Source organism: Bos indicus, chromosome 23 (genome assembly GCF_029378745.1).
Source record: "Bos indicus isolate NIAB-ARS_2022 breed Sahiwal x Tharparkar chromosome 23, NIAB-ARS_B.indTharparkar_mat_pri_1.0, whole genome shotgun sequence".
Lineage (NCBI taxonomy): Eukaryota > Metazoa > Chordata > Mammalia > Artiodactyla > Bovidae > Bos > Bos indicus.
Window position 1 is genome coordinate 29460018 of NC_091782.1, and position 27582 is coordinate 29487599.

The window sequence follows — 27582 nt, forward strand, 5'->3', positions numbered from 1 at the left end:
CTGTTAGATGTGATCTCAGTTGTAACCACATGGCTAGTGCACGCTCCCCACTCCTTTACCCCAAAAGGATCTTGAACACAGGTGTTGTCGCAGCTGTTTTAATTTGGTCTCATGCCCCTTTCCAGCAGGAAACCCCTTATAGAAAACCCAGATCCTCATTTTGGAGTTTTTCCTTGAGCCAGGGCAGCACCTGGTAGAGGTTGATGTGAAAGTCTCGAGCATAACCAGGTACTTGCTGTGGCCGCTTGCAAACATCCACGACGCCCCAGCTGATCACGCCAACCTGGAGAGAGCGAGGGGTTGCCAAGAATCATTTAGTAGAACTCCTTAATCCCAGGAAGCACAGCTACTGCCAGTTGCATCTGAAGTGACCTGACCTGGGAGGACTAGGGACCCAGTTCAGTTCTGTCCCCTGGCACACAGACCAGACCCATGGCCCTGAATTGGCCAGTTCAAGGAAGAGTCTGAAGGTGAGGCAGGCTCTGCCCCACCCCCCACCTCTTTTCAGCCGCATGCAGTGAGCTTTCCTGTTTTGGGGCCCACGCTGACCACTCAGCATCTCTCCAGAGAAAGGAAAGAGAAGACTCACTTGAATGAAGCGACTCCTCTTGTGAATAATCAGGGGGCCACCAGAATCACCTGCAGGGAAGGAGATGCTGTAGGAAAAGACTTAGGCCTCAGAACTCACATCACAACCAAAGAGCCTTCTCTCACCTTTGCAAGTGTTGGGGTCAGCGTAGGGATCCACACCTCCAGTGCAGAGGAACCTGGGGGTGACTACCTCAGAGACGTCCTTGACTTTTTCATAACCTGGGGCACGTAGAGCATCTCTCTCACAGCTGGCTTTCTGTAGGTGAGATAGGGAAGTGTGGAGAGAGGTGTGAGGAACAAAGCTTGCTTAGGAAGGACTGGGGCCTAAAGGACCTCAGGATCCCACATTCCTCACCTTGTCCCCATTCTTGATGTAGACTGCCTTCCGAGTCAGGGTCTTCTTAGACTCAGACACAAACAGAGCTTCAATGTCCTTTGCAGGGAGTAGCTCTTGCACTTTACAGATGGATAGACTGGGTCATTGCAGCACTCTCCCTCCCGTCCCCGCCTCGTGCTTGTCATCGAGTGGCCCTCCACTCCTTCCCGTGAGCTGGCGGCTGGGCAGGGCATGACCTGCTCTCCCTCCCCCTCATCCCTTCCTTGTCTCAGAACTTCACCCTTAACAAGCTGCTCTCCCTGAATGTCTCTTACTCTGTTGCTGGCATGTGGTTGACCTTGGAAGCCTCAAGGCTTGAATCGATCCCTCAGTGCAGGGGAGACAAATGGGCCTGTTGAGGAGAGATGGGGAAATTCAAGGATCGTGAACCCTGGGCCTGCTACTGTCTCAGTTCTGCCTCTCCCAGCCTTTTCTCTCAGAATCCAGATGGCTCACCTGATGGTGGTCTCATACTTGAGCTTTTCCTTGAGCCTGACGAGGGCCACGTCATAGTCATAAAACTCAGGAATGCCTTTTGCTTTTTTTGCATTGAGGTCGTACTTCGGATGAAATAGGATTTCTTTTACCTCCCACTCCTTCCTCTGTCCTCCTGAAGTACAAGAAGGGGTTCCTCTAGACCACTGAAATCTGTGTAGGCAGCCTCCTGCCTGCATGTCATCCCTAACCCAAATCTTCCCCATCCCTAACTTGTCCAGCATGCAAGGGAAGGGCTGCGATGAGGACAGGTGGAAAGTGGGCCCTGGAGGCAGTGTGGCCCAGAGGGCACCGCAGAAGCTCAGAATTGATGGGTTGCATCCTTACCCAGGCTGACCTTGATTGAGTGTTTCTCATCATCCACAGTGAAACAGTGTGCAGCCGTCAGCACAAAGTACTCAGACACAATAGCACCCATACAGCTCTCATGCCCCTTTGAAGGGCGCTGGGGACAGCAGCAGAGGGAAAGCTCAGCTTTCACAAATCTCACAATCTGATCAAGAGTGCCTTGCCCTTCCTCCGACCTTCATTTCACCCTGACCTCCCTTCCTCTAAGTTCCCACCACCAGGACACTGCACTTACAGTGACCGAGATCTTGGCCTGCCACGGTTGCTTGTGGTAGGCAGTACCATCCTTGTGCTCCCAAACCATGCCACAGAGACCCAGTGTCCGGCTTTCATCTGACAAGAAAGGAGATTGTGCTAAAAGCTGGGACAGTTCATTTCCAAATGGCAGCTGTCTTGCGGAGGGAGGCCAGTGTGTCTGTGGGGAGCAGATGCCCAAAAGAGGGAAGGGAAGGCAAGGAACCACTGGAATCATGGGACTAAGCTCAGAGACCTGGGCATTTTCAGGCCCAACTCCTGCTAACTTGCCATTTCTTGACCTCTGTTGGCCCCAGCTTCCATATCTGTAAAAGGAGGGACTTGAGAAAGGTCTCGGCATCATTTCAGAACTCGTGATTCTGAGATCAGGGAGTGGAAAGTACCAGGAAGCAAGAATAGTGACCTGGAGGTAGAGGAGGAAAGAAAGGGCTTCCAGACTTTCCAGGGCTTTAGGAGGAGTGGAAGAATGAGTGACCTTGAGGGGTCTGGGGAGAGCTGAGTTTCCTGACCATCTCCTTATAGCCTTCCATAGCTTCCTACCAAGCATTTGGACGAAAACATCCTCCAGGTTTTCCATGCCTTGGAGTTTGAACACGTGTTTCTCTTTATCCTTCTTGGAAGCCAAAGCATTGATGTTCTCTTGGTTCACTAGAGGTCCAACCCCGAACACATAGATATCTGAGAGAGAAAAAACAGAGTGAGAGTCTTGGCCCTGGCGCAGGCAAGAAGCTAGTAAAGTGGGGTGCTGGGTCCTAGGCAGTAAAACTCACCCAGATAGTCCTCCCTGGGGTTTTTGCGATTTCTACCAATGTCTAGCAAGTACCGAATATCGTGAATGACAGTGACTGGATCCCCACCCATGTTGTGCAAACCTGCAGGAGAGACGGACCGTGAGGGTGGGGAGACATGAAGGAAGAGGGTCCAGGAAGACAAAGAGGCTGGAAGGAATGACATACAGGGCTGAGTGAGCAGGTTGGAGAGGAGATCATGAGTGAGAGATCACGGAGTGGAGGGTCCCTCCTTGTAAAGGCACAAGGAAGAGCAGCACGCCATCCCCCACCACAAGTCCAGTGTTACATGTGGACTTGGGGCCACGGGCTGGTTTGAGAGGGTGGGGAGTCAGGCAGGAGAAAAGCCCCTCTTACCGTCAGTCATGATGATGATGACGTGGCGCGTGCGGTTCCAGGTCTCTTTGAACTGGTTTACTTCCCTGCTCATCATGTTGTACACTTCCAGGAGAGCCCTCTTGGTATTGGTCCCTGCCTTCAACTTGTGATCTGGAAACAGGGAAGGTGTCGTCACCTCGCCTGGTCTCCCAACCCGTCCTTGACCCCAGGGGTCCAGCGGCAACTGGGTTCCCACATCTGTCAACTTGAGTTGTCACCCCATTGTCTTTTCTTTGACAATAAAGTGCCCCTCTCAGTTCCAAAGGGTTCCCACCAAACCCCATTTTCCAATGACCCTGCTGTCCAACCATGGATTAAAAAGTAGTCCTCCCTGCCCCACCACATGGTCTCACTACACCCTCCCCACGACACTCCTGAAACTTCAGACCTCTCTGACCCCAAAGTGAACCTTGCACCCTTCCCTGACTTCTGACCTGCGTAGTTGATTTGGTTGAGCTGGTCTGTGACCCAGTCTGCTTCGCTGCTCTTTGGGTCGGACACTCTGATCAAAACTTTGGGTTCTGTGGCATATGTCACTAGACCATATTTTGGCTTCACCCCATAGCTTGCCACCTGTGGGCGAGGGGAGCAATAGGTCACAGCATCAAAAGAGGAATATACGGTTGGGAGAATTCAGCAGCTGGGCTGAGACAGATAGGAAAGTCCTTAGTAAGAGACTCAAGAACTGACTCATCACCCTGAGGTCATGGAGGAGTCCAGGTTAAAGGTCAAGTAAAAGGAAAGAAGGACACAATAGGACCTGGAGATTTTCTGGGACCCTGTGGCTCCAAGGGGCTGGGAGTATTTGGGAACTAGTCCTGGCAGGGCAGTGAGGTCCTTTCAAGGTTCCCACCTTCAAGGGGAGGGGGCCCCACCTTCTCGATGAAATCTCTGAGACAATTCTTGGCCCCTGTGAAGTTGTGGGCCCCCACGCTGTCTGATCCATCCAATACCAGGTAGATGTTCATGGAGCCTGAGGGGTCCAGGACAATCTTTCTCTTCTGTTGTTCCCCTGGATGTCACCAGAGAGGCTCAGGCTCCAGAACAAAGAGGTCTCCTGCCCCTTCTCCACCCCATGCCCAACTCCCTGCCCCGCCTCCCCTCTCTGCCTTCAAACCTGGGCTATGTCCATCCTCGGCATCAACTCCTTCTATGGTCTCTGTCAGGGAAGACAGGAAAGCTTCGGCCACCTCTGCAGGAGTGTCGTACATAAAGGAGTCTGGGAGAGATCAGAGAGCAGGTCAAATGTCTGGGAGGGTCAGGGACACTGACACGAGATGGTGGGCTTCAGGGGCGGGAAGGGCTTAGAAGTTCTTCAGGGAGATTTAGAGAAGGGAGGAAGGAGCTGGATGGTGGCAGTGAGAGAAGGCAGTGCGCTCCTGAGGGGATGTGCAGATGGGAGAGCAGGGTCTGACTTGAGGGTACAGATAAGGGTCACCTTGGCAGGAAGGCTCCGTTCCACTCCAAGAGCCACCTTCCAGGCATGTTCGCTGCTCAGAACCACGTAGAGTGAGCCCCCGGTTGCAGTAGTAGGTGACACGGTCTTCAAGGCGGTACTGGCTGCCCACCTTCCTCGTGCCAAGGGGGATGCCCGGGTTGGGGCAGTACGTCGCTGCAGAAGTGTAAGACACACTGGTGAGGGCCAAAGCCTGGGGCCCAAAGGGCAAGGCAGAGAACCGAGAGCTGTGGCACTGGTTCCTCAGGCTGCGGGTGGTCAGGGAGAAGGAGCTGTTGTGGACAGGGGGGACGGTTCTCACCTCCATCATCACAGATGGCCGTTTCCCCATCCCACCGACCATTCCCTTGGCAGGTGCGATTGGCAGAGCCCCGAAGAGTGTAGCCATCATAGCAGCGGAAAGAGATCTCATCGCTCAAATTGTAGTAGGCAGCCCGGGGCCAGTACTCCCCATTCTCAAAATCCTGTGGTCTGGGACAGCGAATTGCTTTGGGGGCAAGGGGGTGGAGACCAAGTAGAAGTTACTGGAAGGGAAGGGCTGCCCTTTAGGATAACCCTTCTGGTCTCAGGGACCCTGTCACTGAGAAATATCACTTCTGGGCCTCACAGAATAGCTACTACCTTCAACCCCTGGAGGAACCTCCACCCATAAGGAGTACTGCTGCTCCCCGCTCCCCATTTCTAAGTGTTCTTTGAACTACCGGGACTGCTTGACATAGGGTAAATGCTTAGTAAAGTCTAGCTCCCCTTCCTTCTCTCTCCATCCCACCTCCAACCCTCGCTCAGCTCTGACCCGTGCTCAGCCCAACTTGTCAGCCTGCCTGGTCTCCACTCAAGCCTAGACTTATCCAAGTCTGGACCTTGGCTGCCACCTGCTCCGTCCCACAGCCAGCCCATGCCCATCCTCACTGCCCTCCAACCTTTGCATTCAGCCCTCTTGACAATCTTTCTGTCTTGAGTCTGCAGGGTGCTCCAGGACCCTGTGGATCTGCAGGTGCGAATCTGCGTGGGGTATGGGTAGAAGCCAGAAGGACACAAGTACTCCAGCACCTGGCCCGCCTTGAGAAGCCGGAAGGAGCCACCTTTGATCTCTACTCCCTCCAGAGAGCAGGGGCTTTGGGGCCCAGCCTCAGGCAATGGCGTCATGCCCACACCTAAAGAGAAAAGTTGGTGAGGCCCAGCCTCACAAGGCCGAGGACGGATCGTGGGGGAAGCAGGAGTGGAGGGAGGGGGGCTGTGATCTCACTTACCTCCACACAAGAGGCCCAGGATCAAGGGTACCAGGCAGAGTCGGGGGTTGTGACCAATCCCCATGGTGACCCGGGGCTGGGGGGCAGGAGGGCCTCTCCTGGCTTCTGCTGCAAGTCTGCTTGGCTTGATGGCCAAGCTGAAACTTTAGACCTGAGCCTAGTCACACTCCCTTCCCCTGCCCCCCACAACCTCCAGCCTTTTATGCAATCCTGTTCTGGCACCTGCTGTTCACCCCACCCTCCCTACCCACATCACTTTCCGGAATGTCCAAGCGGGGAGGGCCCCACTGAGCTGCCAATCAAGGAAACAGAAACTGCAAAAACTCCACCTTTGGCTCCCCAAGGTCCAGGACTCAGCCAGTCAACACCTCCTCTCCGCCCCTGGTCCTGTCCAACAAGCCCAGACCTCCCCTTGGGGACTAGATATAAGATCCACACTGCGCGCCGCCCCCCCCTACCCCCTGCTGCTGACTCTGTTAAGGAACAGAGTTCAGCCACTGTTTGTCCAGCAAGGTCTCTGACCTGCCTTCTTGGCGGTTCCTGGAATTATTCTGGCCTTTTTCTCCCCTCCCAGGCCAGCCCCTAGGCAGAGGCACAGACAAATGTGGGGATCACTGGCTTTTTATTAATTTCATAACTGGGTAATTTCCTATGTAAGGAGAAGGAGAGTGAGCCAAGTACAGCAGAGGGTGGGGTCAGCGCTGGGAGGAGCGCTGGGGATTCCCTAGTGTGGATGTGCCTCTGCCCTGGAATCCTGGAGGCGGGAATGTGTTCAAAGCAAGGAGTGCAGATGGGTCATGGAGGCTGAGGGTGGGCATTCAGAGGTAGGAGACTGGAGAGACAGCAGGTCCTGGCAGGTCAGCAGAGGGCTCGGTGGCCAAGATTAGAGGGGCACAAAGTTCAGGATGCCCTCCAGATGCTGCCTGAGCCAGGGCTGCAGGCGGAAGAGGTTGATGTGGAAATCTCGCGGGACCTTGCCATGGGGCGCAGGTTTGCGGGAGTTCTTACTGGAGCCGCCACAGGGGTTGTAGAGACCCCAGCTCACCAGGCCCACCTAGAAGAGGGAAAGGTTGGAGTGGGGGGCTTCCCCTGTCCCAGCCCCAACCTCCTTAGGTCCTTCAAAGGTCTGCCTCATCCCCCAACAAGGCCAAGATCCCGTGACTCCAGTCCTGCAAACTTCTCCCTTCTCACCTGAAAAAACCTGAGTCTCCGCTCAAGGAAAACTGCTCCTCCAGATTCTCCTACCAGAAAGGAGGGACAGAGACTGTCATCCTGCCAACCATCACCGCTGCATCAGGGCGTGCATGCTGGCCACAAGGGACATCGGTGGCCTTCCCCTGGGCAATCTGGACTCCAGGGTGGGGGTTGGGGATGGAAAGTGGGCGGAGGAGGGGCTCACCCTTGCAGGGACTGTCATCCCCCTGGGTCCCACTGCATAGGAACTGGTCTGTCACCACCTCTCTGACATCTGTCAGGTTGGGGAACGTGGTTTTGTCTTTGAGGACGACCTTGACACAGTTTGTCCACTGCAGGAGGGGCAGAAGAGGACACAAGGATGGAGTGAGCGAGCCCAGGGCAGGGCTTGCTAGGCCCAGGAGGAGGGATGACTTGGGGTCAGAGGTAGAAAGCAGCCAGAGCTAGGGGATACAGAGAGAAATCCCATCCCCACCCTCAACAGCATCCAGAACCTGAGACCCTCACCTCTGACCCTGTCTTGAGATTAATATTCAGCTTATCCCCGTTCAAAGCCACAAAATGAGCGGGAATGCTCACTTGGTTCAGAAGCTCCTTCTCTGCAGTCAAGGACAAGGATGTCAGTGCTGGTCCCTTTACCCAGCATCCTGACCTGGGGACTGCAGCACAGCCCACGATATCACCCCCCAAGCCTTGGTGCCAGTCCCTCCAGCACCGAGTCCAGCGCTCACCATGATCTCGGCAGGTACTGCCTGGGAGTTTCCGCAGAGCCAGGTTGGCCCCCACCGTGCAGGGGAGGCAGATGGGCCTGAGGAGAAGGGCCAGGGTCACAGAGGCCCATCCTTGGTGCCCCCTCCTCCAGGGCTCCCCAGGACACCCTCCCCTATAGAGGGTGCCCTCCCATCCCAGACCCCTGCACCTAGCATGGGTGGACATCTTCACTTTCTGGGTCAGCTTTAGCAAAGCAATGTCATCGCCATAGAACTCTGGGATTCCCTGACTCTTCTTGGAAAAGACATTGAAGCCTGGGGAGATCACTGCCTCCTCAATTTGGAATTCTTTGCTCCCCTGAAAGTTGGGATCCCCTGGAAACAAAGTAGCAGATTAGGCTGGACCAGGGCTCCTGAAGGGGCCAGAGGCTGGGAACAAGGGGTGGGAGCTCTGCCCAGGGGATCGGGAATCTGGTGTGGGCCCTTCCTTACCCACACTGACCCTCCACAGCGTGCGGTCCTCGGCATTGCGGAAGCAGTGAGCGGCTGTCAGGACCCACTGGTCGGAGATGAGGGCCCCCCGGCAGGTCTCCTGGCTCTTGGGCTGCAGGGGGACAGGTAATCTCAGGGACTGCTATGTCTCTGGCTCACGGCCGCACCTCTGGGATCCAAGCCCCATCCCTCTTTCTGTGTACCTTAATAGTGACGTGCCAGGGTGTCCTCTCCTGGGCAGAGGCATTGGCAGACATGTTCCCTACCCCACAGATGGGGTCTGTGAGCTGGGAGACATCTGTGGGTGTGAGGAGCAGATGGTGAAGGAGGCCGGTGAGGGGCAATGTGAGCAGGTGCCATCCAGGGACCCTCAGCCGGCTCCACACTGGCCACCCCCTCCAGAGAGGGGGAAGTGCACTCACCCAGCATGTGCTCGAAGACCTGGCTCAGCGCCTGTACATCCTTCAGAATGAAGGCGTGCCTCTCGCCGTCCTTCTTGGACCCCAGGTTATTCAGTTCTTTCCAGTCCACGTGTAGGCTGCCCACACCGATGGCATAGATGTCTGAGGGGGAGGGAATTAGCAGAATCTCACAGTGAGTGGCTATCCCGCAGCACAGGAAGCTGTAGCTGGGAACTCGCTGTGTCCCACGAAGCCCTACGTGAGCGGGATGCCCTCCCCTCTCCTCCACTACCTATCTGACCTCATTTCCTACCACTCCTCCCCTTCAGTCTCTTCCAGTCACACAACCTCTTGAAGTTCCTGAAATACACTCCCACCTCAGGGCCTTTGCACGAGCTTTGTCCCTGCCTGGTTCATTCCTACCCCAGGCTTCCCACATGCCTCACTCTCTTACATTTCTAAGCTTTGATTCAAATGTCACCATCGCAGGAGGCCTGCTGTGGCCTCCTTGTGTAAAACTGCAATGACGCAGACATCTCGATTTCTTTTCTGCTTAACTTTATACCTCAGTGCATGTCACCCTCTACTGTGCCATATGGCTTCCTTATTTATTTTCTGTAATGCCTGGAGTGGATAGAATTATGTCTTCTCGAAAGGTATGTTCAGGTCCTAACCTCCAGGACCTGTGAATATGCTCATATATATTTGGAAATAGTGTCCTTGCAGATACAATCAGTTAAAGTGAAGTCTCGCTGGATGGGGGAAGGGAGGGAAAGACGAATCTGACACCTTTACAAGAATGTGGAAATCCAAATGCCAACACGGAGAACCATGTGACATCACAGAGATACCTTCAGGGAAGACAGTGATGTGAAGAGAGGCAGAGATTGGGTAATCCTGTCTTCCCTGGTGGCTCAGAGGTTAAAGTGTCTGCCTGCAATGTGGGAGACCTGGGTTCGATCCCTGGGTCGGGAAAATCCCCTGGAGAAGGAAATGGCAACCCACTCCAGTATTCTTGCCTGGAGAATCCCATGGACGGAGGAGTCTGGTGGGCTACAGTCCACGGGGTCGCAAAGAGTCGGACACGACTGAGTGAGCGACTTAACCCCAAGCTAAGGAATGCCTGGGGCCACCTGAAGTTGGACAAGGTAAGGAAGGATTCTCGGAGGTTCTGGCTGGAGCACGGCCCTGTTGATGCCTTGATTTTGGACTTCCTACTTCCTGAGCATGAGAGAATACGTCTCTGTTGTTTCAAGCCACCCAAATTTGTACCCTTTGTTGCCACAGCCCTAAGAAACTAATATATCACCCCCTTCCAGAACGACAGCCCCACGAAACAGGCATTTTCCTCTGTTTGTTTACAGCTGTATTCTTAGAGTGGTGCTTGGCCCAAAACAGGCTCTCGGTGAGGACTTTTAAATGAATAAATGAATGAAAAAGAACTCATGATGTAGCATGGAGGCGCAGCTTCAGATCTAGTCATCCTCTACAAAATGCTGGCTCTGGGAGAAGGGCTTGAAGCCACCTCTTCCCATTGGAGGACCTGGATCCACACGACCATCCACACCAACCTCTGAGCCAGTGTGGGTGCCAGTTAGAACTGCCCCAGGGTGGCCACCAAGTCTAGCCTTCTCCCACCCTTTATACCCCTCATAGTCCTTTTATGCAGTTACAGTGGGAGCTGGACGATTATCACGTCCCATGTGTTTTCGCTGAAGAATTGATGCTTTTGAACTGTGGTGTTGGAGAAGACTCTTGAGAGTCCCTGGGACTGCAAGGAGATCCAACCAGTCAATCCTAAAGGAAATCAGTCCTAAATATTCATTGGAAGGACTGAACCTGAAGCTCCAATACTTTGGCAGCTTGATTCAAAGAGCCGACTCTTTGGAAAAGACCCCGATGCTGGGAAAGATTGAGGGTAGGAGGAGAAGGGGACAACAGAGGATGAAATAGTTGGATAGCATCACCAACTCAATGGACATGAGTTTGAGCAAACTCCAGGAGATGGTGAAGGACAGAGAAGCCTGGCATGCTGCAGTCCACAGTGTCGCAAAGAGTCGGACAGAACTGAGCGACTGAACAATAGCAATGTGTTTTCTCTATTTCCCTGAGGTTCCTGCCTCTTTTTAAGAAGGTGTTTTCAAGCATTTAACTCTGGCCCAGTGATGCTAAGGAGTTAGGGAGTGAAGTTTGGATTTTGCCTTCCTTAGCAAGGGTTTTCCCAAAGAAATCTGCTTACCCTCAAGGGGCAGGTGGAGTGGGTGGCATGAGCAGAAAAGAGAGAACCCAAGGGGGAAGTAAAACTTGGGACCTCAAAACAAGCTGCTACCCCTTATCTGAAGCACTTCTCTTTGAAGTTCTTTTCTGGTCAAAGGTGAGAGCAATTTTTGTTTATCTGAATTAGAGGAACTGTTGTTTTAGAGACTGCAACTGCCAAAGCCTTAGTTAACTGCACTGATGGAGAAAAGGCCAGAGACAGTCCCCACAAGGATTCCAGACCTTTTCTTCCTGGAGAGGTTTGTGGAACAAAAGCTGGTGAATGAAAACGACATTGACGTGAGTTTCTCTGTACCAGATAATGTTTGAGCATTTGCCCTTACTGGCCTGAGGTAGGTCCTTGTCCTGTATCCTCCTTACAAGTAAAGAAATGACCCACGGTCACAGCCAGTCAAAGATGAACCCAAGGTTGAAACTACAAACTCTTCAGTGTGATCCTTGGCTGACTGCATACAGAACAACACAGCCTGGGGTCTCAATAGAAATACAGCCGAGGACTTCCCCAGCAGTCGAGTGGTTAAGACTCTGCGCTTCTACTGCAGGGGGTGTGGGTTTGATCCCTGGTCAAGATACTAAGATCCCTCATGCTGTGTACAGTGCAACCCCCCAAAAAAATGAAATGCAGAGAAATATAGCCAAGATGCTGAAACTCCTGGCTATGGGCCTTGGGTCCTCTGCAAAGAGCACAGATTGTGGCAGGGCGGGGGCAGAGGCTCACCCAGATAGTCTTTCCTCTTCTGGTTGATGTTCAAGACTTCTTTGATATTGTCAACAGCCACCTTGGGAGAGCCGCCCATGTTGGACTTTCCTGGATCAAGGAGGGAAAAGAATTGTTCATTAAGATGGATGCAGCATGATCCCCTCAGCCCTGGAGAAGTAGGGAGGCATTCATCCTGGGAGCCTCAACACTTACACTCCCTGCTGGAGTTTCGAGATACATTCTTCACAGAAATTCTTTAGCGCTGGGTCAGGGGCATCTTTATACTTTATCTCATTTGATTCTCGTGCAGCCCCTGTAAGTGTGGGTCTCCTCATGTTATAGATACCAAATTTGACTTCTAGAGGAGCTGTGTGATTTGGGCAAAATTAAGATAAATGGCAGAGCCCTGATCCACTATCCAATCTGCCTTTCATCCATGGACCTCAACATCACTGCTGCACACGTCCCACCCAACTCCCTCTAGGTGACCTCCCGGGTGGCAACAACGAACACATGATCATAAAGCACTTTTACACAAAGTACTTATTGCTCTTCGTAAAAATTGTGTAAGGGGACTTCCCTGGAGGACCAACGGTTAAGACTCCGCACTTCCACTGCCAGGGGTTCAGGTTTGATCCCTGGTCGGAGAACTAAGATCCACATGCCATGCGGTGCAGCCAAAAAATAAACAAATAAACTATATACAGAAAAGAGGGCAGCTTCCATTATCAGTAATTGTCGTGGTTGTCATTACCATCATCGTCAACATTGTTTCTACTTTAGAAATAAGAAACCAAGGCCTGACATGGCAGAGGGAGAACCAGAAGGCAGGTCTTCTGATCCCACATTGCTGCTCCTTCCACGGTGCCAGGCTCACTCACAGAGACAACAATACCTACCATCTGTCAGAAGGATGATGGCATGTCGGATTTCCTGCCAGGCCCCTGGGTTCATATGGGGCCGATTCATTTGGTTATTCATCATTATATAGACAGCGTGGAGGGCCTCGTAGATGTTGGTCCCAGTTCCATTTTCATGGTCTGGAATATGTGAAGATGAAAAGCTGTCTTAGAAACTTTCCACTTACCACCTGGGAGAAGGGAATCACTTTATTTTCTCCAAACACTGGAAAATGCAATTATCAATTGATTTGATAAAGACAGACCTTTGATATTCAGTTAGAGATTTGGCATCATTGCCCGTTCAAATATTTCAAACCTTTCCCTTTAGAAATGCTTATTGCACAACAGCACTAAAGGTCATTCTAAAAGCCCAGGATTTGAAGATGGGGTTCCCAAAGAAAGTGGATTGTTTCAACCAGCTGCTACCTACCACCCAGGTAGTTTCATAATGACATGAGGAGACTATGAAAACCAGACCATGTGGTTCAGGGAGGAGCTGAAGACCTGCACGATGCTTTTGGACACATAGCACATGTGAACAAGCCAGGTGTTGGTAGGAGCTGCAACTCCCCAACCATGAGCCTGACTTGGAAGCCACCCCAATCTAAGGAACCTTAGGCCCAGAACCCTGGGACCTGAATGCCACCAAGAGGCCTCTCTCTGGAACTTGTCTAGAATCTCTGCAGGCACAAAGAGCCCATCCTCTACTGCCACTCCCATCACCTTCATTTGATGGCATCATACCTTTATAGTTGATATTTCTCAGACTGTTCTCCACTTCAGTCACATCCCGGGATCTGTCTTCCAAGACAGACATGATGATTTTGGGCTTTGATGCAAAAGTGATGATGGCGACACTAACCTTGATCTCAAAGCTGAAGATCTGTGAAGGGCAAGTGAGAGGGTGAAGGGCCCCCAGACCAAAAAAAAGATGGTAAGAGAGCCAGCAATGGGCCCTGGAGGAGACAGAGAGCCTAGACAGAGATCGACAGAGTCAAGGCCCATGGAGAATCCCTTCCTGGGAGGTGGCTGCTTAAGGAAGCCAGGAAACTGACAGTTGTTGGTCCTCTCCTCTGTTTGACAGGTTCACTCTGCATTTAATCCTCATATCAATGATGTGAGGGGTCGTGATGGTCCCTATTATATAGACGAGGGTGCTGAGACTTGTTGCCTTGCCCCCGATCACACCACTGGTGAAAGATGGAGGAAGAATTCAAACCTATCGGCACTTGCCTGTAGCATTTTATAGCCTCGTGGCTTAGTGGCTTACTTAACTTTACATCTGAAGAGAGAAACTAAGGAGCACAAAAGCTGCCTTCTTTCCAATGGAGCAGGGAGGGAAAACACATAACTACAAAAACTATGGTGAAAAGCATAATTCCCAAGCAAAGTCCTGGCAAGAAATGTAAACCAGGGGTTTCCAAACTCTTCTGTTCATGCATTCCATCAGCAGAAACATTCTGAGCACATACCTCAATATAGGTATATATATTTATAAAGTATACTTATAAAGTGTATCATTGTTCAGATATATTGTACACATTTTAAAATGTATGGAAAAGAGTGAAATTTTAAAAGGAAACTATTAAGTTCTTCATTTCAGTTAAATTACAGTTATTCCACATGATTACTAGTATTTTTCTGCCACACACACCCCCACAGACTGTTTTGGGTACCCCTTCATGAAGATCATTGTTCTAGAATTCCTGAAAAGAGGGATCTCAGCCTCGTTCATCTTTGTGGTCTCCCAGGAGCCAGAATAGTGGTTGACATATAGTAGGTACCCCAACAGTGTTTGTGGAATGAAAAATAGTATCCTCTAAATTCATGATCCATAGCATGTGTATAATCTGGGAAGACTTCTTGGAGGAAGTGGGTTGCAAATGGGATTCTGAGAAGGGAAGGAGACAGAGACAGTGCAGGAAGGCAGCCGATATCCGCAGGCTCCTATTTCCTGACCCTGTCCACCATGCGGGAGGCGCTGTCCTTGAAGATTTCAAAGTCATCTTTGGACACACTCTGAGAGGCGTCCAGGAGCAGGTAGAGGTTCAGGTGACCGGAACGCTGGATTTGTATTTTGCGGCCCAAGTTTTCTGGGAGAAATGTGAAAGGGGGGAGATTCAGACCTCCACCGCTCACCTGCTCTCTAGCCAAGGCGATCAAACCCCTCTGCCTCGCCTCTAGTCAACTCAGCCCCAGTGAGCCCACAGGAGGCTCCTGCCCCGCCCCCAAGCTTGCCCCGCCCCTGCTCCCGCCCCGCCTCTGCCACGCCCGCCTCAAGCACTCACGTTTCTTCTTCTGCTGGATGGGATTGGTGGTTGCAAGTAAGTGGGAGAAGGAGGTGCCCAGGGCGGGGGCCACATCCTCAGGAAAGTCGTAGGAGTAGGGCTCTGTGGGGAGAGCCGATGGGGTCAGCTGGGCCCGGGGGTCGGGGCCCAGCAGTGTCCGCAGGGTCAGAGCTGCTACTCACGGCGGCAGATGGCCTCCGTCCCACTCCAGACCCCGTCGTCCTGGCACTCGCGCTCCGCAGACCCTGTCAGCACCAGATTCGAGGAGCAGCGGTATCTGACCTTGTCCCCAAGGCCGAAGCGAGACCCGGTCCGCACTGCACCCACGGAAATGCCCGGGTTGGGGCAGTGACTGGCTGCGAAGAACAAAGGAAGATGGAGGTGAACAGGGACTCGCCTCCTCAGCCTCCGGACTCCGGACCTGGCTGGCCCACCCTCTCCTAGGCTCTTCCTCCTCTGGAAATCCTAAGAGCCTCTGGGGGTCCCTTGGCCTATCCCTTGGGAGACATCATACCTGTGCTTCCCAGGGGTGCAGATGGAAAAACCTGAAGTAGGGGAAAGGTTTAGAACTCTGTGGCCTCAATGGCCACCTAAAACATCCCAATCCCAACCCAGGGTCTCTGCTAGTACCAAAAGAGCCTACCCCTCCACAGAGAACATTTGCAAACAGTGAGACATCACTACACACCCACCAGAACTGTTAAAACTAAAAAGATGGGCAATTCCAGGTGTCAGAGGACAACCAGAGCTGCTGATCTATCGAGAAACTGTTTGCAGCCTCTACTAAAAGAAAACAGATGCCAACCTGTGACCCAGTAACTCCACTCCCAGATAATATACTCGAGAGATAAGTGTCTAGTGCACCAAAAGTCACATATAAGTGTGTTCATAGAGCTTTACTCACAATAATCAAAAACTAGAAGTAGCCAAATGCTCGCCAACAAGAGTGCATAGATAAACTGTAGTATGTAATGGAACTACACAGCATAAAAAAAATAACAAACTGCTGATACACAGGGAAACATTGATAGATCTCCCAGGCAGAATGTGGAATAAAGGAAACCAGATGTGAAAGAGCACAGTCTGTCTGATTCCACTTGTATGAGGTGTAAGAATAAGCTAAACGAATCTATGGAGATACAAGTCAGGAGAAGGTTACCTTGTGGAAGGGGACAGGAGGGAGCCTCTTGAGATGATGAATACTTGGTTTTGGTGAATACTTAAAATCTGTACACTTTAGATAGATTCAACCTCAATTTTCAAGTGAATTATATTTATGTTTGAATAAATGGCTGTTGTCAAAGAATCAAGGCTATGACTGGAAAGCCAGCAGCTGGGCTCCAGGTGAGGATACAGTCCTACCGCCTTGTGACCTCTGAGTCCTCTGTATTATGTATTTAGAATTGTGATCTAGGAAGCTCCTAAAACCTACAGGCAAACGTAGCTCCAGGGAATCCCAGGAACCCCACTTCTGTCAAGCAGCACCCCCCCGCCCTAAATCTTTCACAAGGGCAGTAATGACCATAACAAAAGTATATGTGGTGTCAGCAGATTCCAGGAGCTGTTTCACAGGCAACTCATCTGATCCAGATGGCAACCCCCTGCAGTCAGTACTCTCACCATCTCCATTTTACAGGTGTGAAAACTGAGGCACAGAGAGGTTAAATAACCTCCCCAAAGGCTGTCAAAATCAAAGCTGGGCTTGGAACTCAGACTGGCTCCACAGGCAAGGCAGCTGAGCACAGCACTTGATTGCCTTCATCACATCCTCCCTGCAACAGCCCAGGGGGAGCAGGTACCAGCCTGGCTTGGAGGCATTGGGAAAAGGTAGACAGAGCATTTGCAGCCTTGATGCTGGACCCAAACCTTAGCACCGACTTCCTTGAGCCAGGAGCCTAACAGGCTGGAGATGTGCGACTATAGACCTCAATTGACCAAAACCTAGGATTATGATTTTAGCACCAGAAACACCTGGTGCCTGACCCCACACATGCTCCCTGGGCACATAGCTGGCTCCAGGGCTCCTGGGAGACCCCTGCCCCCATGCAGCCATGGGTCAGGCCACTCACCACCATTGTCACACACGGCCGTCTCGCCATCCCACATGCCGTTGGGCCGACACTGCCGAACAGCTGAGCCCCGCAGGGTGAAGCCATCCTCACATTCAAAGCTCAGGTTGCCGCCCACTGGGTGGGACCCCAGCCGTGGGATGTACACACCGTTCTCAAAGGAAACAGGGGCTGGACAGCGAACAGCTGGAGGGAGAGAAGGGGATGATAATACAGGGATGGAGGGATGACACCTGGACTGGACACCAAAGTGGGTGATATTCAGCTTGGAGGCATGGCAAGAGCCAGCTGCTTGTCAAAATATTAGGTGGATACCTGTAAAATTGCTACTTTTGACAATTGGTTGAATATTAGCAATTTCACATAGTTCAATCTAATAGATTTAAAAACAGTTACTTCTCTCAGCCCCATGAGGACTATGACCACCCCAGTCCCTCCCTTGGTGTTCTCCAATGTCCCAGGAGTGGGTAATAGAGGGGTGACATGCGGCAAAACAGAGGACGCCAGGACCATTCAGCATCCGTTCTGAACGGTCAGTACCGTGTGGCAAATTGTCAAACCTCTAAACATCATCCTTGGCTTTAGTACCCCACAATCTCCATCATAGCCTGCCTCCAACGCCTTGCTGTGGGCAGTAGACATTTCCTTGCTATTTTGAAAAGCCCTGTGGAAAAGGAGCTTTGCCACCCCTTGAGTCACATTAAGCCCCATGCTGAGTAAACTAAATAGGAGTCCCCAGGGAGGCCACTGGCAGGGAGCCTCACGTTTGCAGATTGCCTTTGTCGACCGAGTGGATCTCGGGATTTGCCACTGTCCGTTGCTCTTGCACAGCCTTGTCACCACGGGGTATGGGTAATGGCCCAGGGGGCAGGAGTAGGTGAGGATACTCCCAGGGTTCCAGCCGTTGCTGAGGGTGAAACTGCCACCAGAGATATTCACGTTCTTGGGGCAGGAAAGCGCGGCTGTAGCCAAACCTGCAGGCATGGGAACACGACTCAGAAATGCAGCAGAGAAGGAAGGCACGGATTAGAAAAGGAAAGCAGAAGGGGCTGTCCATTTCACACGTGGAAACTCAGTCTGGTGGCACCAGCCCAGCCCCACAGGACCCCAGCATCTCCTCTCCTCTGCTCCTACCTGGGTACAGGGGCAGCAGGCAAAGTACGGCCATCAGTGGGTCCATGGTGTCTACCTCAGGGGCAGGGACAGGCAGAGAACCAGGAGAGGGAAAAGGTCATCTGACTTCCCGAAAACCAGAGCTGGCTCAGCAGCTGCTTCATCTGCTGCCAGAGAAAGAAAACTAGGGAGTGGCAAGGGGGAATGTTCCCTTGTTGGGGGTGGGGAAGAGGGGAACATAATCAGGGATTGGGGGCTGAGCTGAGGGGGTGAAAGTTGGCCCTGTCTCCCTAGTCTCCACACATCCCTAGAGTCAGTCGATCTGCACCACAGGCGATGCCCACTGCTCCCCCACCTCCGCTGCCTCTCAGACACACGTGCCCACACACTCCTACATGAATAGTCAAAGCACACAAACCAACTGAGATTGCAAAACATTTTATTTAAGTAAAGTTTCGGTTTTCTTTTGGGTTTTCCCAAGTGGATGTTACGAATACTTCCTCAGAGCCTAGGTTAATATTGTCTTCTTCAACATAAGCCCCCAAGGGATTACACTAATTGTCTTAAAAATTCTTGATGCCTAGGAGGATTCACCATCTTTTTCTTCCCTTAGGGATAAAAATGAAATCAACACTTAGAGACAAGAAAAAGGTTGAGAACAGTTTTAAGGAAAGTCCAGTAGATAAAAATTCCCTAACTTATAAAAAATAAATCTGGGTTGATTATTCAAAGAAGTGAAAATATTTTTAGATTTGGAATGTGCCTTTAAATTGCAATGTGCATGGGACTTCCCTGGTAGTCCAGTGGTTGAAAATCTGCCTTCCAGTGCGGGGGACTTGGGTTCGATCCCTTGTGGAGGAACTAAGATCACACATGCCACAGGGCAACTAAGCTTGCCACCACAACTACTGAGCCCACATGCCTCAGTGGAGACTTGATGCAGCCAAAAAATAAATAAAATTAAAAGCAAAAGAAAAAGATTAAATTACCAGCCATTAAGAAAAATAAAATTTTTAATTACAATGTGCATTTTGTAACTCTGAGCTACTGCGTTAGCCTCCCCATCCCACAGAAGTCTTTAATATTCATCAAACAATGGGTACGTGCTAAGTAGCTTCAGTCGTGTGCGACTCTTTGGAACCCCAGGGATCAAACTCGCATCTCTTAAGTCTCCTGCATTGGCAGGCAGGTTCTTTACCACTGGCACCACCTGTTTAATAACATAATGAATGTCTTCAGAACTGAGAACACTACATTTAATATCACTTGGTTTATAAGGAGTAATTCCCTTATAGACAAGAGGTGTGTATCATTGCAAATTTCAAGTCACTGATATGCCTCCTTTCCTCTGAAACATCTTCAAACTCATCCCACTTTTTGAGCTCCTTTGAGTAGAGGAGCACAACAGCGTCGGAACTGGTGGAGCTGACAGAGAAACAATAGTTGAATGAACTGGAAGAATGTGGGGTTAAGTATAATAATAAGATTAGTCAAAGATGAAGATGAAACATCTCTGAAGTGATCATTTAAGTTCATAAAAACTCTTTTGATTTACAAATAACTTCTCAGAAATGCACGTACACAAGTGAACACTGTGAATACACAAAATCAGTTCCTTGGACAAAATTGACTGAATGCAGGAACACCCCTGGTGTTGCAGTCCCAAAACTGCTGCTGTGACCGAGCTGCAGGTGCTCCCTCTGTACCCAGTACCTGCTCTCCCTCCTCCTACAGTAAGAGACGTTTAGCAGGACATACAGTCACCCAGCTAAAGACTACGTTTTCCAACTTCCCTTGCAGCTAGTGTCCTGGTGACAAGATTCTGGCAATAGAATGTGAGTACAACTGATGTGTGTAACTTCCAAGTAAAAGGCGAGAATTCTCCCCATGCCGACCCCCATTCCCATGGGCGGGAATATGAACCTGATGGTGATTCAAGAGCAATATCCTGGGGATAATAGAGTCAACAGATAGAGGAGCCTGGGTCTCTGACACTGTGTTGATGTTATACCAGTTCTGCTGACCTGCTCAGATTTTTACGAGAGAAAAAAATTACTTTCAGAGTCATAAGTATTAGAGATGTTCTGGCTTTGTCTCCTTTCTATCATGTAGTAGGTTTGAACTTCCCCATCCACTTGCTTTGACCAGTGAAACATGACTGTAAATGACATGTACCACTTCTAGATTCCCTGGTGGCCCAGACGGTAAAGAATCTGCCTGAAATGCAGGAAACCTAGGTTCGATCCCTGGGTCAGGAAGATCCCCTGGAGAAGGGAATGGCTACCCACTCCACTATTCTTGCCTGGAGAATTCCATGGACAGAGGAGCCTGGCGGGCTACAGTCCACAGGGTTGCAAAGAGTCAGACATGACTGAGCAACTAACACTTCACTTCTAGATGGAAGTTTTGTAAGCCTGTGCAGTCTTCCTCGTGCTCTTTCCCTCTTCATGGCAGTGTTTGAGAAGATTGCTCTATCAGCCTAGACCCCTGGGTAACACCCAGAGCAGAACCCATGCTGACCCTTGGCAGATAGGCAATGTGAGCAAAAAAATAAACCCTTGTTGTGTTAACCCACTGCATTACCACTGCAGTAGGGAAAAAGATGCCCCCGGTTATTTAGGGGCTTAAAGAAATGATTTCTTGTTTCTCATGATTCTGCGGATTGGCCACATGGTTCTGGCCTGGGCTCACACTCACAACTGCAGTCAGCTGAGGGCTGAGTTTAGCAGGTAACAGCAGGACCCGTGGCCTATCACCCATCGCCCCTCACAGCATGGCAGTCTCAGAACAGCATTACAAGAGATCCAGAGCACACATTGCGAGGTCTCTTGAGACCTACCCTCAGAAGTCACGAGACATCACTTCCACCACATCCCATTGGTCACAGCAGATCACGAGGTTATCCCAGGTTTACAAGTGGGGGAAACTTCACCTCTTGATGTGAGGAGTGGCAAAATCATCTTGCAAAGAAGCATGCACACTGGAATAAGAGAGATTTGGGGCCATATTTTGCAAACCACTGTGGCAATGAAGATTAGAGGGTTGTTTATTATCAGGACATCATGAATCCTCACTCTGAATACTTAAACCACTGAGTTATGGGTGCCTCTTAAAGCTGCTGCTATGGACTGAATTAGAGCCCCTCCCCAAAAAATGTGTATGTTTAACACCTTACCCCCAATGTAACTATATTTGGAGATGACATGGCCTGTAAAGAGGTAATGTGTGTTAAATGAGGTCATAAGGATGAGACCCTGATCCAATAGGCTTAAGTCCTTAAAGAGACACCAGAGAATTTTTCCCCCTCCCTCCTTCTGCTCTCCCTTCCTCCTTTTCTTCTCTCTCTCTCTCCACACACGTATATCCCTCCTGCCCTTGTGCAAAGAACTGCCTACAAACCAGGAAGAGAGCTATTACCAGAAACTGACCATCGTGGCACCTTGATCTCCGGAACTATGAGAAGATAAATTTTTGTTTAAGCCACCCAGTCTGTGGGGTTTTTTTTATTTGTTTATTTTATGGCAGCCCAGGCAGAAAAATATTGATACATCCGCCTAGCTCATATATAATAGCTGTCTTGAAAAGAAAGGCCCTTTCTTTCATGAGTTTCTCTCAGTATTTGTTGAGTTAAATAAACTCTTCAGAATGTATCAGAATCTACTCTCCCTTCTTTCTTAAGTCATAAAGCTCACAAGTTTTTCACTGGACCCATGGAGTATGCTTTTGAGAAAGGAGTGTGATCCTCAATTTTTATCTTCTACTTCCCACCCGCTGGAATACAGGCAGGCTAGTGGAAATCTGAACAGCCACCCTAGACCACAAAATGGAAGTCATGTTGATAATGAGGGAGGAACAAAGCTCTAGAAATCTTGCCCCCTGGTCCTCTAGGGCTCTCATAAGTGCCCCAGAACTCATGCTCAGACCATTTAAGCCAGTGTTATTCTAGCTTTTGTTTCTGCAACAAAACCTTTACCTAACCAATATTCTTAGCCAGAAATCAGGATGGGAGCCAAAGGCAACACCCAGGGACATGTGTTTATCAGGGCATAATATAAACTGTTGTAATAAAGACAATCCAAAATATAGTGACTTAAATAAGATAGAAGTTTACTTCTCTCTCAAATAAGAACCTCACTGTAAGCAGACAAGGTGATATGGAAAGGGTGGCCCTGGCTGGCAGGACAGGATTGCTCATCAGGATCATTCAGGACCCCATGCTCCTTCCATCTCATGGCTCTGCCATAACCACTGATAACTGTTCTTGTCTGTGTGCTTGAAACAGATTTCCATCAAGTCTGCATTCCAGCTCTAAAGAAGTGCATGAAAGAAGTAGGGGGCAAGTAACAACGTGGAAATTCACCCAGCTCTTCCACTCATAGTCCATTGGCCAAAACTCGGTTAAATGGGAGGCTGGGAAATGTGGCCTCTGGTTTGTCTATCACGAGCTCAGCTAGAACTCTGATACTATATAAGCTGAGAATGGATTTGGGAAGACAACAAGCAATATGCAAGAGGAGGTCAACTTTGATGGGAAACTGCGGGAGCATCACACTGCATGGTGACAAATAAAGTGAACAAAGAAAGAGTGGGCCACCAGAGTTGATTTGTTAGTCTAGTTCTCTTTGGGCCCGAGCCCAGTGTGGAAGGGCCATGATCTGAGATACTCCGGGGCTGAAGACACCAGATCTTTATTCCCCTCTCTAGGCTTCTAAGTAGCCTTTCAGTAGACCCCGTTAGATGAAAGTGGCTTATCTATTAATTGTACCATTAAAAACCTGGCAAGAAACTTCTGTGGAAGTCCAGTGGTTAAGACTCCACGCTTCCACTGCAGGGGGCATGGATTTGATCTCTGGTTTGGGGAACAAAGATCCCATATGCTGCACACTATGGTCAAAAGATAATAAAAATTATTTTTTTTAAAATGTACCAGCAGATCTTGTGTCTGGTGAAGTGGTTTAAAAAAAAAAGATTTTAAAAAATGCTTCGCAAATGCAACTTGTGTGTTCACTCCAGATGACAGAAAAGAGGTGCGTGCGTGCTAAGCCGCTTCAGTCATGTCTGACTCTGTACGACCCTAAGGACCACAGCCTGCCAGGCTCCTCTGTCCATGGGATTCTCCAGGAAAGAATATTGGAGTGGGTTGCCATGTCCTTCTCCAGGGGATCTTCCCATCTCTTATATCTCCTACATTTGCAGGTGAGTCCTTTATCACTAGCAACTGGGAAGCCCAGAAAAGAGGTAAATAATGCCTAAAAGGACAGACCTTCCATTCCTGTCAGCTTCTTCTGTCTTGTCCACATTTCTTCTCATCAGTCCAAGGCTTCTAATATCTATTTCCAGGAGACCAGGTCCAAAGACAAGAAAGCAAGGTCCATATTCTGCAACTCATTTGCGATTCACAGGTTAGAAAAAGGAAATGATGGCCTCTCGGGATGCCTTACTAGTCCCATGGGGAGCTCAGAACCTCACAACTGAAACTTTCCTAGAAAAAGTGGCTGGTTGTTAAGACAGGCAGAGCTACTGTAGTATCCTCTCCGCCTGGCCACCGTCTACTCCTCGTCCAGTCCTGACACTTAGACATGGACTTGATATTCCAGGATCTGCCACCCTCAGACTTCCATGACAACTGCAGAGCTGAGTCCCACTTCCAGATCAACCCCTTGTTTAGGAAAAGAGTCTGACCTATCCTGGTTTGAAGCCTGCTGTGTGATTTGAGCTGAGGATTCAGTATTACTCAACTTCCCTGGTGGTCTTGTAATTAAGACTCGTTACTTCCACTGCAGAGGGCATGTGGTTCAGTCCTTGATCAGGGAACTAAGATCCCACATGCTGATCCCACATGCTTTGGGGAGCAGACAAAACAAAACAAGTAAACCCATGAGACACTTTGTGTTTGTAACGGCTCCATCATTGCCCCTCTCACATCCCTTGGGTCTCACTAGTAGGTCATGCCAATGACAGCAAGCTCTCTCTCTCTTTGTCTGAGGGTTTCTTGGGTGTCCTGTCCCATCTATGCATAGAAAACTGGAATTGCCAAAGAATTAAGACCCCCCTGAAAGCAGCCCCCAGGCTGACTGCATGAGGTGGGGATATACATATCCCAGCCTGCTCACGCCCGCCATGGGATAACTGATACTGATATTCAGCAACTCCAAGGTTCCTAACCACTACTTGCCAACAATTTGAAATCACTAGATAGATAACACATTCTGCCTTGGCTTCTTTCCTTCCCTTTCCTACCTCCCTACTCCCCAACCCATGTTTCCTGGAACCATCTCCCTAATGTACTCTCTACACTTGAATCCTTGTCTGGGGGTGCTTCTAAGAGAAGAAGATAAATTAACAGGAAACTGCTATGTGCCACATACTGTTCTAAATCCTTTGTAAGTAGGACCTCACTTAATCTATACAATAAGCCCAAGTCACAGGTTTTACCATTATCCTCTTTGCTGCTACTGCTAACTCACTTCAGTTGTGTCCGACTCTGTGCGACCCCATAGATGGCAGCCCACCAGGCTCCCCCGTCCCTGGGATTCTCCAGGCAAGAACACTGGAGTGGGTTGCCATTTCCTTCTCCAATGCATGAAAGTGAAAAGTGAAAGTGACGTCGCTCAGTTGCGACCCCATGGACTGCAGCCCATCAGACTCCTCCATCCATGGGATTTTCCAGCCAAGAGTACTGGAGTGGGGTGCCATTGCCTTCTTTACCACTTTACAAATGAGACTGAGGCACAGAAATGTTAAATGAGGGACTTCCCTCTCGGTCTAGTTGTTAAGACACCGAGCTTCCACTTCAGGGAGCACAGGTTCAATCCCTGGTCGGCGAACTAAGATCCCACATGCCATGGGGTGCAGCCAAAAAAATAGGGAAAAAAAAAAGGTTAAGTGATCTGCCCCAGACTTGCTGGGGTACTAAGTGGTAGCTTCCCTGGTGGCCCAGACAGTAAAGAATCTGCCTGCAATATGGTAGACCCAGGTTCGATCCCTGGTTTGGGAAGATCCCCTGGAGAAGGGAATGGCTAACTACTCCAGCATTCTTGCCTGGAGAATCCCATGGACAGAGGAGTCTGGCGGGCTACAGTCCATGGGGTCACAAGAGTCAGATACAACTGAGCAACTAACACTTTCAGTAAGTAGTAAAGCTGGATTCAAAACAAGACGGTACCCTGAGTCTACTCTCATAGACCCTGTGCTTTAGTGCTTCTTCCTAACATCTTCTGAGCTGCCCAAACCTCCCTCAAGTCCCAGTTCCATCCCCACCCCCTTGCCCTATATCTTCCCCAGCCCTCTCTCCCCTAAGCGCTTGCCTCTTGCTACCCTATCTCTTGAAACGCCTCCATCCCTCTCAAACCCCATATCTTCCAGGGAGCTCTCTCGGTCTTCCAAATTCCTACAAGACCTGTCCACAGGCTGTACAGCCTTCTAGTTAGGTGCACGATTGTCTCATGCTTCCCAGAGGAAGGGTCCTAGGAGCTGTTGAAACAATGAGCGCCACAAGTGAGGTCAAGACTGATGGTTACACCCCAGACTCCAGATTACACCCAGCAGAACCTTCTCCCTAGCCATAGCCTCACTCCAAATTTTTTTTTTAATATTTATTTGGCCACAACAGGTTGGCTCTCAGGATAAGGGACCCAGTTCCCTGACCAGGGATTGAACCCAGGTCCCCTGCATTGGGAACATGAGTCTCAGCCACTGGATCACCAAGGAAGTCCCTCCAGGTTCCTTTAGATCGGCACCAAAATTGTTTTGGGTTTCTACTCCTTCCATTTCTTTGTTTTTATATATACATTTATTTATTATTTTTCTGCAGTGGATCTTAATTTCTGCCTGCTTTCTCTAGTTGCAACGAGTGGGCTATTCTTTGTTGGGCTCCCAGGCTCAGTAGTTCCGGTGCACGGGCTTAGTTACCCCAGGGCATGTGCAATCTTCCCGGACCAGGGATCAAACCCGGGTTCCCTGCATTGGCCAACAGATTCTCAACTACTGAACCACCAGGAAAGTCCTTTTCCATTTCTTGTTTAATAAAAATATTTACTTTGGGTCAGACCCCACCCCCTTCCTCTAGCACACACTAGTGTTAGAGCACTAGATACACAACCACCCCTGACCTAGCGTGCACCAACCTACTTACTTTGAACCAATTGCCCAACTGTGACCTTGAGAATCCTTTTACATAAATTATCCTTAGAGCCTCAGAGAAGGGTAATGCCTGGTCCCTGACCCCTCCCCCATCCCCAGGATCCTCCAGACCCCTGCACCCAGAGGCTACCCTACCAGTTCAGACTCTAGGTCGGGACACTGAACCTCCTCTCCTCTCCGGTCGATTGCACAAGCAATTCCTGAGAATTAATCAAGGGTGGAACACAGACCTCCCAAGAAACAAACAGCCTATCCGTGAGCTCTCTAAGGGGTCACATCAGCCTCTGGGAACGGCCTGGCCTGGGCTCTGCCAGTGTGCCTGTCTCCCACATTACAGACGCTACCTCACCCCTGTCCTCCCACCCCTCTGGGGCCTCCCAGTCTTGGGTGGGGAGGCGGTGTGCATGTCACTCTCCCTGCTTTTACTTCTTGCCACCTTTGGGGAGGCTGCCCTGCATAGCCCAGGTGAGAAGGTGATGATCAAGGCCTGTGTACTCAGGGATCATCTAGAAAAATGCAAGGCAGAAGTGGGATGGCCTCTGGCTGCAACCTCCCTGGCTCCTCTCTCATCACCTCCACCCTGGTCCCCTGTCTGCACTGAGCTTTGGTGGGAGGCGAGAACTAACTGTAGTTCCTAGTGTGACTCTTTGCGACCCCATGAGCTGTAGCCTGCCAGACTCTTCTGTCCATGGGATCTCCAGGCCAAAGTACTGGAGTGGATAACCATTCCCTCCACCAGAGGATCTTCCCAACCCAGGGATCAAACTCAGGTCTTTCTGCATTGTAGGTAGATTCTTTACCATCTGAGCCATCGAGGAAGCCCAGTTCCTCTGCCCTTTCCTTCAAAATGCCTCTCTAATGTTTTCCTCTATTTCCCAGGGGTGCAGGGAGGGTGATCTATCTATGCCCTGGATACCAGATCCCTCCCACAAAAAGGGCAGCCAGGGGGTTCAAAAATGGTCAGCTTCCTGCCCCCACCCCCTAGTGCTGCCAAGGGACAGGGAAAGAACTTTCCAGTGTAAAAGGACAGGCATTCATGCCTTGCTTTCCTGCCAGACACAGATGAAAGGTCATACCCCAGCAGAGCTCCTCATGCTCCCACCGTTGGCCCCTGTCCCAGGATAGGGGAAGGAAGTCAGTCTTTGCCTGAAGACAGCCTGGAATCTCAGGTTCAGCTTGAAAAAATTATTAGCTGTTTCATAACCTTACTTCACCGTATTTCATCACCTATCGCACCCTGCTCCTAAGGATACCTCTGAAAATTAAATTAGGACTGACAAAATGAGAGGATCCTTTCCCCTACAGGTGTGGAAGGGTAAGGTACAAAGACATCCACTGCAGCACTCACTGTGACCAA

The 27582-nt window shown here is 50.3% G+C and overlaps 2 protein-coding genes across 5 annotated transcripts; both read right to left on the bottom strand.

Annotated features, from left to right (window-relative positions):
* Window positions 1–82: 82 nt before the first annotated feature.
* On the bottom strand, window positions 83–6130 carry CFB (complement factor B). The gene is made up of 18 exons (XM_019985579.2): window positions 5938–6130; window positions 5608–5841; window positions 4989–5174; window positions 4670–4843; window positions 4349–4450; window positions 4107–4243; window positions 3666–3804; window positions 3211–3342; window positions 2836–2937; window positions 2606–2743; window positions 2046–2143; window positions 1790–1907; window positions 1424–1577; window positions 1243–1319; window positions 947–1047; window positions 715–847; window positions 590–639; window positions 83–283 (listed from the first exon to the last, which is right to left on the bottom strand). The coding sequence occupies exons 1-18, from the start codon at window positions 5999–6001 to the stop codon at window positions 137–139; spliced, it is 2286 nt and encodes a 761-aa protein (XP_019841138.1). The 5' UTR covers window positions 6002–6130; the 3' UTR covers window positions 83–136.
* Window positions 6131–6542: 412 nt separating this feature from the next.
* Window positions 6543–18324, bottom strand: C2 (complement C2). Of its 4 annotated transcripts, XM_019985577.2 has the most exons (18): window positions 18105–18324; window positions 17735–17944; window positions 16971–17156; window positions 15084–15257; window positions 14902–15003; window positions 14573–14706; window positions 13358–13496; window positions 12611–12751; window positions 11730–11819; window positions 8756–8896; window positions 8537–8631; window positions 8334–8445; window positions 8051–8216; window positions 7863–7939; window positions 7639–7730; window positions 7337–7463; window positions 7129–7178; window positions 6543–6991 (listed from the first exon to the last, which is right to left on the bottom strand). In XM_019985577.2, the coding sequence occupies exons 1-18, from the start codon at window positions 18148–18150 to the stop codon at window positions 6821–6823; spliced, it is 2253 nt and encodes a 750-aa protein (XP_019841136.2). In that variant the 5' UTR covers window positions 18151–18324; the 3' UTR covers window positions 6543–6820. The 4 variants fall into 4 exon arrangements, 3 of the variants coding, with proteins under 3 accessions (XP_019841136.2, XP_019841135.2, XP_019841137.2); XM_019985576.2 differs by having other exon boundaries at window positions 7863–8216; XR_002183447.2 differs by lacking the exon at window positions 7639–7730 and having other exon boundaries at window positions 6816–6991.
* Window positions 18325–27582: the final 9258 nt, after the last annotated feature.

What these genes read in the sequence shown, in the direction of transcription:
- CFB (XM_019985579.2), bottom strand. Translation starts at nt 6,001, where the DNA reads ATGGGGATTGGTCACAACCCCCGACTCTGCCTGGTACCCTTGATCCTG. An exon ending in CCCCAGGGAGGACTATCTGG is followed by an intron (nt 2,744 to 2,835) that starts GTGAGTTTTACT and finishes TTTCTCTCTCAG; the next exon opens with ATATCTATGTGTTCGGGGTT. An exon ending in ACATCAAGAATGGGGACAAG is followed by an intron (nt 848 to 946) that starts GTGAGGAATGTG and finishes TCTCACCTACAG; the next exon opens with AAAGCCAGCTGTGAGAGAGA.
- C2 (XM_019985576.2), bottom strand. Translation starts at nt 18,150, where the DNA reads ATGGACCCACTGATGGCCGTACTTTGCCTGCTGCCCCTGTACCCAG. An exon ending in ATCTCAAGACAGGGTCAGAG is followed by an intron (nt 7,464 to 7,638) that starts GTGAGGGTCTCA and finishes CCCCTCCTGCAG; the next exon opens with TGGACAAACTGTGTCAAGGT. An exon ending in GGAGACTCAGGTTTTTTCAG is followed by an intron (nt 6,992 to 7,128) that starts GTGAGAAGGGAG and finishes TCCCTCTTCTAG; the next exon opens with GTGGGCCTGGTGAGCTGGGG.